This window comes from Xenopus laevis, chromosome 4S (genome assembly GCF_017654675.1).
Source record: "Xenopus laevis strain J_2021 chromosome 4S, Xenopus_laevis_v10.1, whole genome shotgun sequence".
Taxonomy (NCBI): Eukaryota; Metazoa; Chordata; class Amphibia; order Anura; family Pipidae; genus Xenopus; species Xenopus laevis.
In genome coordinates this window covers 102,688,990-102,702,385 of record NC_054378.1, presented here as the reverse complement: position 1 = coordinate 102,702,385, position 13,396 = coordinate 102,688,990, and the positions used below count along the sequence as shown (strand labels likewise).

Genomic DNA, 13,396 nt, shown 5'->3' with positions numbered 1-13,396 from the left:
TCATTTCCTTTTTATATTTATACTGAATTAATCCTTCCCCCTAACATGTGCATCATTCAGATATGCAAGTTAGGTAGCACTGGCAGGTTTTAGAAGCTAAAAGCTAAAGCTGGCCATAGACGTGAGCACATTTTATTCTTTGTGTGACGAATGCTTGTACGTTTCAGTCTAACGATCTACCATTAACGTTCAGATTAAAATAAGAAGACAAATAACAAATCAGACGATGCCTTGGCCATTAGTTGACAGACAGCAATTGTAGAATAGATATGTCTGACAAATATTAGTGACAGCACCCATTGATATTGTCAGATAGGCAACAGAGCCGGGCCAACCCAGCCAGGCGCCCTAGGCAACCTGGCTGGCCATGGCGCCGGCTGAGTCCGTGCTCTGGTGCACATGTGCGTAACGGCGTTATAGTGCGCATGTGCAAAACTGCGCTATGGCACGCATACGCGAAACTGTGCAATGGCGCGCATGTGCGAAGTTGCGCTACGGCGCGCATGTGCGAAACTACGTTCGCGCATGCGCAAAAGCGCAATTAAGAAAAAATATCCACGACAGTTGGGGAGAGACAGGACCGGACAATGGGGTGGGCGACAGAGTAGGTACATGCCTGGCACCCACCCAACTTTGCGCCCTAGGCACGTGCCTACTCTGCCTACCCCTAGTTCCGGCCCTGATAGGCAATACATGCAGAAATATTATCAGTAGCCGATAGATATCTTTTAACTTGTCCGTTTGACTAAATGACCGATTGCCATGGAAAAATGTCGGGACACTCAACACACGATCTGAAAATTCTACGAATCTTCTCTTCATACCACTTTGCGTTTATGGTCAGCTTAAGGCAGACATTAAAAATACTGCCGTGTTGCACCTGCAGAGCTGTGTTTTGCACCTAACCCTCAATTCAGGCTGCCCTATCTGCTGTTGAAAACTTGTTCTAAATTAGCATGGAATGAGCACAGTTTTGTGCCCCTTAGTGCTCTAACACTTCCAGCAGGTGACCCCCTAATTACTTATTATTATATACATTTTTTTAACTGATTACTGTTCTTCGTGAAAGTCACAGTAATTTTATTAAAGGGGCAGTTTAATTTTAATTTCACTTTACTATGCTATAAATCTATGCTATAGAATGGCCTATTCTTGGACACTTTTCAATTGATCTTCTGAGTCTTTCCAGATTTCAAATGACCCCTAACTCCCGGGGGCCAAAAGACTTTTTGTTTAATCACTGCCTGGTTAAACAGGTAAACAAGGTTGGACTGGCCCTGCAGGACACAGAGAAAAAACCTTGTTTGTCCTGACTTTTGTGGGCCTTACCATCCCAGGCCTGGTTACCCGCCTGGACCATCCTCACCTGCTTGGACTGTCCTCTACTCGATCACAGCTACAGTTAATGGGAAGTGGTAAGCGGTGCATGACACAGCAGACAAGAGCCCATTACATTCTTGTCTAGTTATGTTTTACGTCATATGCTTAAATGTTTAAAAGCTAATCATCAGCCTGAATTATTTGAATATATTTTGGCAAATTTTAAAGCTTTCTCCTTATGCCTATGCTAGCAAATGTGCATCTTTTGCTTGCTGATTAGATATTGAACTTAAGGTGGCCATACATGGAGAGATCCGCTCGTTTGGCCCCAAACGAGCAGATCTCCCTCCGATATGCCCACCTTGAGGTGGGCAATATCGGGCTGATCCGATCGTGGGCCCTAGGGCCCAACGATCGGATCCTTATGATGCATAACGGGCGGTCGGATCGCTGGACCGCATCAATTACTTAATTAAAAGTAGGGAGGGGTGTGTGTATGGATGCTGGGTTTTCATTTGGAGGGGTTGAACTTGATGGACTTTGTCTTTTTTCAACCCAATTTAACTATGTAACTATGTAACAAATAGATCTCAGATCTCGATCGGTGAAGCCCGTCGGGGGGCCCCATACACGGGCCAATAAGCTGCCGACACGGTCTGTCGGAAGCTTTTATCGGCCCGTGTATGGCCACCTTTAGACACACATCTGAATGACAAATCCCACTGATCCAGCTGATCAATATATAAGGGTTTTCTATATAAGGGTGCAGGCTCACACATTTAGGGTTTAACAGATGATTCACACACAGGGGACATCTTCAAATGCAGTCTAATACTGCTGCATGTTTGATTGACCAAATTCTTCCCAATGTATACATTTCTACACTTCTCAAATGTCCAAACTGTTTTAAGCAATTCCTTCCTTTGTGTTCAGCCTTATTGCTTTGCCAGAAGTTTCGTTGTGAATACATCAAGGTTATGTTGCAAAGTGACTGCTAGAAATATAGAAAATGTATATATGCATTTAAACTCTACCAAAGATGGTAGGCCCTTTTTATTCTTCTCTATATTTTCCCCATCATATTGAAGCATACTTAGCATCCTACAAAACAACTGCTGGTATGGAATAGGAATAGGAGACCAAACAGGCCTTCTCTGCAAATGTTCCCCAAGCTGGCAGTAGGCAACCTGCCCACATCCATCATTACAGCTCCAGCCTTTCAGTTTGGGAAAATGCTTTAGGTTCAATGTATTTTCTGCAGGTATTTGTTAGCTGGTGGAGAAGTGTCAGAACCCAGCAGAGGAAAGTATCTTTAGTATCAATGGAACCATGCTAATAACTTGTCATTAAAAAAAATCCAAGGGGGACTTTTATACTTTTTTAGTTGCCTTTGACACACATAATTTCCCAATGCACTTGCAAACATAATAATTTTTGGTTTCTGGCTTATTCACATTTACATTTTTATATTTTGACCCATTCATTCACTACCCATGTTCTGAAACATTCCCTTTCTTTTGTCACCTTTATCTTCTTTTATCACTGAGCACTATCCAAATGGTGACCAAACATGGACATGGACACACTGAGATGAGTAATTCAGTCTATGCCCATGTCTTGTTTTTATTTGCACCTCTTTCTTTGGGAACCTAATTATATGAATTGGGTGTATTTACAACCACATGCCATCTGCAATCCATGCATAATCCAGATACCTTCAGGCCATCTTGCTTATTTGCTATTAGCAACAACATACTTCCATATTTCTATAGATAATCCACTGATCCTTAATAAAAGAAAAACATTTCAAATACTGAGTTATTATTATCTTCTCCCTTAACTATCACTTCCATATCTGATATATCCATCACTGTAAATAACACCATAGCTCCAGTCTCCCAGCCTTGCTATCTAGGTGTTATCTTTGACTTTTTTTTCCTCTTTCTCCACATTCTCTCTATATAAAAGTACTGTCATTTCCATCTTTGCAGCATCGCCAGAATATGACTTTGCCTTGCCCCAGAGTTCATCGAGACTCTTGTACGCTCCCTCCTCCCTGATCATGTCATGACTATTGCAGGTCCTTACTAACCAGCCATCCCCTCTTGAGACCGTGCTACTGACCTGTTTTGTGCAGAAGGCTACTGCAAGTCATATCCATGTCACTGGCATATAAACTAGAAAAAAGGACATACTTTGAACTTGGGAGTGGAAAACACAGGCAAGATTAGGAAGTGCCACCACTGGGGTCTACATAATGAAGGGACACTATAATTATAGTAGAGGATTGATGAATGACAGATTTAAAACTTAACCCATATGTGACTTGTAATGCAGCATTAATATTTGCTTTATTATGTTGCTGTCATTTTAACCACTATATGTTAGAAAGTCCAGGACAGTTGCTGCCCTATAGTAGGTTTCTCCTTTACAGTAGATAACCAAAGTCACTGGAATATATCAGTTTTCTTAAAATTCCAACTTGTGTTTTTTACATGGAGGTTGGGTCATTCGAGGAACTATTTTTAAACATGATTCTAGGCATTCCTGAGCAGAGCTGTATCATTGTGTTCAACTAGTTTTCTTGTATGTTTCATCTTTTGAAACCCAAGTAGTCCCAAACAATATTTTTCATTCTATATATGATAAGGCAGACAATTATACAACTAAGTTGATGTATATTCATGATAATGCTCTTTAACCAATAGTCATGTAAACGTAATATATCATGCATAAGTGAGAAATTAAAATTTATGAAAATTACAAAAGCAGCTGGACAATGATCAGCCTTTCTGCGTAAACCTCAGGGAGAAGAAATAATGCCCTGGTATACAATAAATCGCTGGACCAATATGATGGTAGCTATCATGAATTAATAGAAGGACCAGAGTTCTAGTGAGTCAGGTCTTCATGGCAATGTTTTTCGACAGTTCCATGGAAAGTATCTAAGGACACTAATAAGTGATGAGCACAGTGTAACTTGTAGAATATACCTTACATTGTATGGGATGTTGACATAGTAGCACACCTGAAGAGCAGCAATAGATGAATCTGGCACTGTGCTTGATTTAGGTTATATTTTTCTAATGTAAACCACAGGCTACGCTTAATAAAAGGACCCCCATGTGCCACAGGGCACACAATGCATAGTTGGCATGCCCACCCTGGAACTCCTTTGAGTATCAAGGATTTGCTTTCATTGCAGTGCAAATAAATGGGAATTCATAAGGCCCCACCATAATAAATGACCCCTACACTTCTTACCAATTCTGTGTGCAGTGTTGCATATATTAGTAATGTTATATAAGGCAAAAAAAATGATGTTACAAAGAGCTCTGAGCAGAATAACAGGCTATATAACACAGATGCAGTATCTATGCAGTCTCTAGGAGAAGTGACAATCCCTGAGTGGGTGGCCTGGGAGCAGTAATCACTATAGATGCCTATATGCAGTGAATACACCTCATAAGGGCTCTGCATTAGTAATCATCCTTTAGTATAAGGGCCTGGGAGCAGCAATCATTCCCTGGGCAATAGGGATTACCTATTTTAAGGCCCTAGTAGCAGATATCATGCTTTACCCTCTTATTTTTTATACATAAGTTCCCCCCCCCACTCAGTGGTCTATATAGTTTCATGTGAAAATCACAAAAAAGACAAAATTGGGTTTTACATACAGCAGCATGCTATGAAATTATAATCTCTCCACTTTGTACAAATAACTCAAGTGGCACAAATACACCTTAATAACCCCGCACACACACATAAATATGCACATACTTTAGTTCAGCACCTTCTAAGCTTAGCAACGGACTCTACAATCTTCAGAACAAACTTGGGTTACGTAAGGGCTACAAACTATCACATTGAGACATTGAACCTACAGAGCTCTGCATAAATCCATATCCTGTTGTCCTTATGTTGAAAGCTAGGCCAGAGGTCCTGGAAGCTACAGAACCATGTATACATTAATCTGTTCATACCCTAACTTAAACCATAGTTTCAGAAGCATATCACCACATTTCTAGAAATAAATCATTATATTTACCAGGGGGGGTAGAATATGGAGGACATTTAAAAAAATATATTTTTTACTATGCACCTTGTAAAATTACAGAACTGCACAATGAAATCTGAATAGGTTTGCATATAGAGTTTGGGTCTAGCCAACACAATAATATAAATGAAAGTCTACAACCATACAACTGTCACCCTTCTCCCTTTTCTTGCAGGGCCTCTCCTGTCACCCTCACAACCTTTAGGGCAGGTCAGGGGTGCCCAAAAGGTAGAGCGGGATCTAACAGTAGACCTTTAGCTGGTGATCAGTAGATCTCAAGACACTGTTAAAAAACAGCTTGTCTAAATCACCCTCCTGTTTCATGCTTTTCATTAAGATATTTATTATGTTATGGTTACATAAGAAATAGTTGTTCGTTAAATATAGCGATATACATTTTCTCATGAATCAATATTTAAATAATATTTTCCATGGAACAGAATGCTAACAATGTTTTAATGGATATACTGTAGATCATAATTAAGATCACTTAAAGTAGACCTCACATTGGTAAAGTATGGGCGCTCCTGCTTTAGGGACAGGGACATTCTTTATACACTGTATATGCTCTTATACCTGGGCCATGAGTGCATGATCAAATGTTCACTCCAGACAGCTAAAGACATATTTAGACATATTATTTAGCCTGCAGCATTTTCTAGCCTCAGCAGAGGCATGGTCTCATGCACATCCGGAAAATCTGGACATAAGTTAAGAAAAAAGTCTGACCCTTCCTTTGAGCTCAAGAATTTTTAGAACCCTGAACACGCAAACACCAATAAACACTGGTATATCAGAAACTTCTAAAATCTGTAGAACATTGTAAGCTCACATGCTCATGATGAAGCTTAGTCTAGAGGATCATAAGGCTTCAGTCATCTATAGAAACTGCAGAACTGCACTGTATATATACTCTAATTGACAAATTCCATGTCAAGAAAGAAATCCTGATTTTTTCAGTGGCCTCTAGACTGAGCAGGACCCATAACACATCTACATACTCTGAACTCAGCAGCAGATCCTATGTCTTGCAGTCATGTTTAGAATCCTGTTCACACTTACATATTCACACATTCTGGACCTTAGCCTAGAAGCTGTTTCTCAGTCATGTATTTACATCTAGAACCTGAAGAACACTGTTTGGCCTTTCAGACTTCTATATCCTGGACCTTAGATTAGAAGTGAATCCTCAGTCATTGCAGAATCCACAGAACTATATAAACACTGATCTAGCACAGCCTGGAGTTCATAAAAAGAACACTGGCCGAGAGTGGCCAAGGAACAGCAATGTTGATAGCACACATACATAACCATGAACCCTAGTTCAACTATTTTAGTCATCTCTAGAACCATATCATGATGACTTGGCCATATGGTCAAGACCTAACTTCAGAACTAGATCCTCACTCTTGCCGTCATGTCTGGTAACAGCAGGACTCTTTCCACACTTACACACTCATATACCATGAGTGCTAGTTTAGAAGCTGATCCTTAGTCTTTAGCCATCACACTCTTTCTTCTTGCCTGTCTTCCTACATCAGTTCTCCTCCCACTCTCCAAAGGTCTGTTTCTCTTTCCCCCTCTTATTTTCCTCCCCCTGTCTCACACCCACCCTTCTCTTTCCTCCCCCTCCTCCTCTTCTCCTCTCCCCCTCCTTTCTCCTTCTCTCTCACACACCCTGTGCAGTCTTTGAAAATTAGACAATCCCCCATTAACCAGTTAGTTAAACAGAATTTTGCGCATGGCCCTTTCCCCCCCACCCACATGATAGGACACCCCTTCCATGTTCCAAAACAAATCCTAGCCACCTGTACTCCATTGACACCTTCCCACCACCGTTCTACCCCAGAAGAGTTAACCAGCAGTATTTAGTGAATGAATATTTTCCAAACTGTAGCCAGACCAGTGCAACCATCCCATCCATGCCCCCATCCACCAGCCCCATATATAACCATTAAAATTAAATGGATTTTTCATTGCTGGACTTGTCTGTAAGTGTCCTGCTTTAAAAGCGGTTAATAAAAAGCCAGCAGCTTAAACAAAATTCTAACAAGCATCCTATAAATCTTTAATTGTAACCAGTAGCCACTTTAGGGACAGATAATAAATAGGAGCATCAGATGAAAAAGGTTTCCTGGATGGAGGGGAGGTGGGAATGAGGTGTTGTGGATGGTGGTGGCTGTAGGGTGCGGGGGGGGGGGGAGAGGACTTAGATCTATCAGGGTTAATTCATTGCTATTGAGTTTCTCCAGGCTGGGGAGGGACAGCATATTCTATTCCGTGCAATGTTTCTCTGCAGATTATGTTAAGAGGCAGGCTTGGCTGAGGAGAGGCTCAGCGGATGCGCTATGCGTGTTTAATGCGTCAAACTGTTCTCATCGCTCAGTGGAGGCACTTAGCAATTCAGAGCATGTCCCATCACAGCCCAGCTCTAGAGGAGGAAGGGCCAAAGTGTCCCACAGGCTGGACTGGTGTCTGTATGTGTCTGTCTTATGTTACCCATACACTAGCAATTTATTTGGCGTGATACGTGTACATTTATACGGTTTTGATACATGGGCCATTTTACAATGTAAGCTGTATAAGTTAATTTTTTTGTGCCACAGCGATCAAGGCTGTGTGATAAAATATATACGGCCATATACACTAGGGGAGACTTTTTCTTATGGGGTTCACTGCATTACGTGCATTTTTCATCTGCTTCTATATGGACAATCTCTGGCATTCCAGCTGTTGCAGAACTACAGTATGATTTCCGGCATCCCCTTCCATTTTGCCCATGCCTAGTGTTGTATGTGTATGATGATAACATGGACATCTCTCAGGTCTGATGCAGAAAGATTGATGATATGAATGGAAGAGATAGAGAGACAGAGAGAGAGAGAAAGAAAGAGAGCGAGAGAGAGAGAGAGAGAGAGAGAGAGAAAGAGAGAGAGAGAGAGAGAGAGAGAGAGAGAGAGAAAGAGAGAGAGAGAGAGAGAGAGAGGCTCATTTGTGGTTCCTCTTAGCTGTGTGTGCACTGAATCAACTGAATCAGTGTTACTGAGCATCGTAGTCTGCTTATAAATTATTGTTTACCCGCTTAATGGGTTTCATGAATGGACCCGTTACTTCTGTAATGTGGCTGGGTTTATGTCTGTGTTCATTGTTATGTGTGTAATTAAAATCGTAGGCCGTGTGTGCGTGTGTGTGTGTTTGGGGCTCTCGACAGGACATTTCACAGTCTGATTGTTACATCAGGAATTATGGGCTGGTATGTCTAATTTGCAATGAGAGTATTGTTCTAATTCTATCATGTGCGCTTCTGTAAGGCTAGGCATGAAATTCATTTGGATGGCCTAATGTCCCTGTCTAAAGGGAAACTGTTCTTTTTCAATGTGCAGCATTTGTGTTAATTGTTAGAACAAGGATGGCGTCACCAACATGCTCCTAGATCTTGCTGAAGACTGAAGGGTATCCTGGGAGTTGTAGTTGGTTGTCCAACCTCCAGTTCTACAGCTGTATTCTGGGAGTTGTAGTCAAAGGACTAACTCTGCATTGCACTATAGGGGAAATATGGAGGCTTGTAAGGGGTGTAGGTAATAGCTTTCTTGTACACAACAAATTGCAACGCCTGATGCATCACTCTAGTATATGTGTGAGTCAACAAGGCATGCACCAAATCCATCATTTTTGGTTCTGGCCTAATATCCACTCATCCACTAGAAAGGACAGAACTGAACCTGGATAAAATAAAAAAATAAAATGTGGGTCCTTTTTTTCAAATTGAATCTTTTTTTGTGATAAAAAAAATAAAAGAATGCTGCCTGGTGCAGTGGAGTCACGTGATAACAAAGGTTAGTTATGGTTCAGCCAAATGCTAAGGAATCAGCCGAATCTGAAACTGTGTCCTGGATTTGGTGCATTTGTAGAGGCAACAGTTAGGGAGTTGGGTTCTACCTGTTTGCAGAGGAGGTTGTTTCAATAGGACACATGCATTGTGCATGAATGAATGCAATTATTCGGGTAGTAGATGTGTTCATGTATTGACATGGCAATTGTGTATTAATTTTTACATATATCAACTTGGGGATATGCTAGCTTTGGCCCACTAGCTGAGCTTGGGTGGGGATTCTGGGAGTTGTAGTTATGTAACATTGGAGATCTTACGGATGCCTGTCCTTGATTCATTTTCCATGATCCCCCATGCCTATATTCATGATTTTGTTGCTATTCTTGCTGGTTCAGTTGTGATAATTATAGTACAAAGTGTATATTACGTGCCCTTATGCGAGAGATTGGGAGCCATATGCATCGAAGAACATCAGAAGAAATCTGGGGTGCGCAATGAGAAAATGATTGTGTTTGTGTAGGAGGTGTCACTGGTGTGTTTGTAATATGTGTGTGGACATATGTGCCTAAACTTTGTGTCTGGGCCTTGCATATGGTGTGTGGAATGTGTGCACTTGGCATAAGCTGCATGTTGTGTATTTCTAAGTACTGTATATGTGCCTGGACATGTGTGGTGACAATCTGTTCCTAGCGTAGCCAGAGATAGCAATGCACACACACACATAAACACACACACACCAAATTATAAGGACTTAGTCTTGCCAATGTCACCCAAATATAAAATGGGAAAGGATAAATGATGCTTTGTGTAATATCAACACAGTGCAGGGTTTTGTGTCTGATCATTAATAGATCTCTATTTTTCTCTCCATCAGGAGTCAGGCACAAATAGTGAACACACACTCAAGGCTGCTGTGCCCCAGGCAGAAAGCTGATTGTGTATGTGTGTGTTGTATGGCTGGATTGCTGACCTGCAGTGATTGAAGAGGGGAGTTGTGGGGGAGGGGTGGGTGGTCTGTGTATCACTGTACTAATCATACTGTTACCTCGCTCTGCCTGGCTCACACACACACACACACACACACACACACACAAACTCCTTGTCCCCTTTAACTTGCTGCATTTAACCCTTTCCTTTTCACACTGCAATGTGTTGCAGGACCACAGGCGTGAAAAAGGTCACTGGAAAAGGCGGCTTGGGGCAGTTCTGGGCGCTTCTGATCAGCATCCGTTAACTCTTTCAGAACAATACAGAGCATCATACTTTCTGGCTACAGGCCTCATAAAATCTCCCATCCCTCCACTGCCAAGCACAAATCCCAATATCACTCACTGCCAAGGAGGTGACAATCACTTTACACAATCCCCGGCGGGAGACCTGCGGGCAACCACTGCATGAACTTCACTTTAACCTGTACATGTATAAGAGACTATACAGCTGAGCAGGGGGCATCCATTGGTTTCTTTATTGAACCTCTGGGATTCATGGGTGTAGTTAAAGCTGTTATCATGTGGTACATAAAGCTATGAACCTCTCAATGACCATCTATATAGGCCTTCTGTCCACAAGAGGGCCGGATCTCCATAAATTAGAAAAAAAGAAATCATGTTTCCTCCTGGGCTAGCAGTTTTAGAGCAATTTAGCACATACTTGTATACATATATGCAAATATATATATATATATATATATATATATATATATATATATATATATATTATATATATATATATATACACACAAATTTTCCTTAGCCTGCAATCACTAGCAGGCCTGTGCAGATCTGCAAATCCTGACATCCATTTTAGTTAAACAGCAGTAAGCAGCCCAGGTAACAGACCCTCAATTAGATTTATTCCCTTCTCCCATAAATAAACATTTGGCATGGTCCTACTTGGTTGGGTGCACAAGAGAGGCATACATAGTATAAACAGAGTAATGTATTCTACACACCTTTTACTATTCACTGTGCCCTGCTGCTTCCATCTGAACAAAATCTATCATTCACATAATCACACTGAATGCCTGCAAGTGGATCATTCTCTCCCCAATCACCCCTCCCACCTCCAGTTTTATTAGCTCAGTCTAGCCGCCCCTTGTTTAAAAAAATGAAATGATAAGATGGAGGAATATGTAGTTTTCTGATTCAGGAGGGAAGGAGGGGAGCATGGGAGTAGAGGAGGAGGAGGGGGAATGTAACATAAGAAAGGGTCTGATCCAGTCACCAAAATACCTTCAAGGCAACATGTTCTCCACAATCCAGAATGGGTCATGACTTCTTCATTCTTTTTGCTGGTTTCATTTTCACTTATGGATTTGGACTTGCAGACCCCTCTAGAGTATAACCAGTAGTCTGTGCCCACAGCAATTGTCATCAAACTAAATGCTGCAAATGCCCCCACGGTGGTTAAGAGCATCTGAACACCTCTATCAAACAGACCCATAGTTCTTCATTCTATAGACATCCAACAGTGATCTGGTTTGGGGGGGGATCAGTGTTGATAGGTGCTGGACGTTGTGGGTTTAGTTAGCAATAATGCTGGACTTTGCCCAAAAGATGAGGTATCATATCAAAAAATAAAAATAGCAAACGTAAAGCTGGAAGGCTTCTTGATGGAGAGCTTCGTGTCCATCAGATCATGTCCACATGCAGGTAGCAAAAAATAAAAAAGGAGAATTCTATAGATAGACACATACACAGAGGGGGAGCAGCAGTGTTAAGACACAGAGATGGTATAGCCTTTTTTATGTTTTTAATCCCTTTTCCTGAAATTTTGATCTTCAGTTTCCATAAGTGTTGGCTAATTGGGGAGCTTTGTTCAGCAGGAATACAAATGCAGCATCTTTATCACCAGCCTTCAGCATCTGGACCAAGGCAATGGGAGATTATAGGGTTAGGAATGCAGCTTTTGCTCTTCTTATTTTGCTCTGCAGCCTGCGCCATGTAAAAAGGAAAAAAAAATAAAGAATCCTGATTTCTCTTTCTCTCCTCTATTTTGCCCCCTACTCCTGACAGATATTTCTCTTCTCCTCTTCTGGTGTCTGTATGTAGCTGTGTGTGCGGATGTCTGTTGGAGTGTGGGATTCCTCCCCTGCTGTTGATTACACCACAAGTCTCCTTTGGATGCTGTAAGGTTTGGCTTGAGAAGGACTGCGGGTTTTGCAATCCATGGTTCTACAACCGAAGATGATCACACTGAGGCCCCCACTTGGATGTCCTGGGAGGGAGGCAGGCTTCTTTTGGAGGGTGGGCTGGTAGCTGTGCATGGAAGTGATGCTGCAGCTGTTCAGGCTGAATGTCGGTTGAGCTGGGGATGTGGTGCTGAAGTGGACAGCTCCTAGATGCCTCGGCTGCTCCTGCTGATGCTGCTGATGCTGGAAAGCACTTTCATGCAGGACCTCCTGCGCTGGAAAAGCCAGCTGATGTGAACCTTCATATCCCTCCTCTCTGTGCTGTCCTAAGTCACCACCCCTGCTCACATTCTAGGAGGGGGTGTCAGTTTCTGCAGCCCACCTCCTACCTTCCCTTTTTATCCCCTGTAAGCTCCTCAGCCAAAATGTTTCCTTAACCTTGCTACGAGCTGGGCGCTGCTTCTTAAAGGCAAAAGGTGCTCTTTTCAGATTTTATCCCCCAGTCTCCTTGCCATTCTTACAATAAGTGCCTACAGCTTTACCAACAACCTCATATTACGATCAATCCAACAGGAGAGAGATGAGAAGAAAAAAAACAAAACTTCAATCAGGCATTTTCTTCCCCAGAGGATACAAACCCACCCCCTCCTCTCCTCTACTTCATTCAGTGATCAAATGGATTGGTACCTATTTAAAATGCTCTGCTTCCAATTGTCTTTAACAATGCAGTTAGTTGAGTTTATCCCTCCCTCTCCCTCCTTTCCATTCACACTATATATATTTATAATAATTATCAGCATAAGAATAGAATTCCTTTCAATGGGTTATCTTATTGTGCCCTCTATTTGGAGAGGGGAGGTGGAAGGGTGGCAACCATTTCAGATAAGTAGAATAATAAAGGATATTTCAAATATGTGTATCTTATACCACTAGTGTTTGCTGCACTAACAGTGAGAAAGGGAATATACAGTAACAAGGCAGCTGTCTCTGAAGGGTCCTTCCTAACTGCCTTACTCTCAGAAGGGTACTTTGGAACTGCCCTACTTTGATAGTTAAG

At 41.8% G+C, this 13,396-nt stretch overlaps 1 protein-coding gene across 1 annotated transcript in view; it reads right to left on the bottom strand.

Moving 5' to 3' along the window:
* LOC108715802 (voltage-dependent calcium channel gamma-2 subunit) overlaps positions 1-12,958 on the bottom strand; it is a 59,142-nt gene extending 46,184 nt beyond the window's left edge. The window contains exon 1 of the mRNA XM_018261276.2: positions 11,441-12,958. Within this exon, the coding sequence (XP_018116765.2) occupies positions 11,441-11,651 (211 nt within the window). The 5' untranslated portion in view covers positions 11,652-12,958. The remainder of the gene's footprint in view (positions 1-11,440) is intronic.
* Positions 12,959-13,396: the final 438 nt, after the last annotated feature.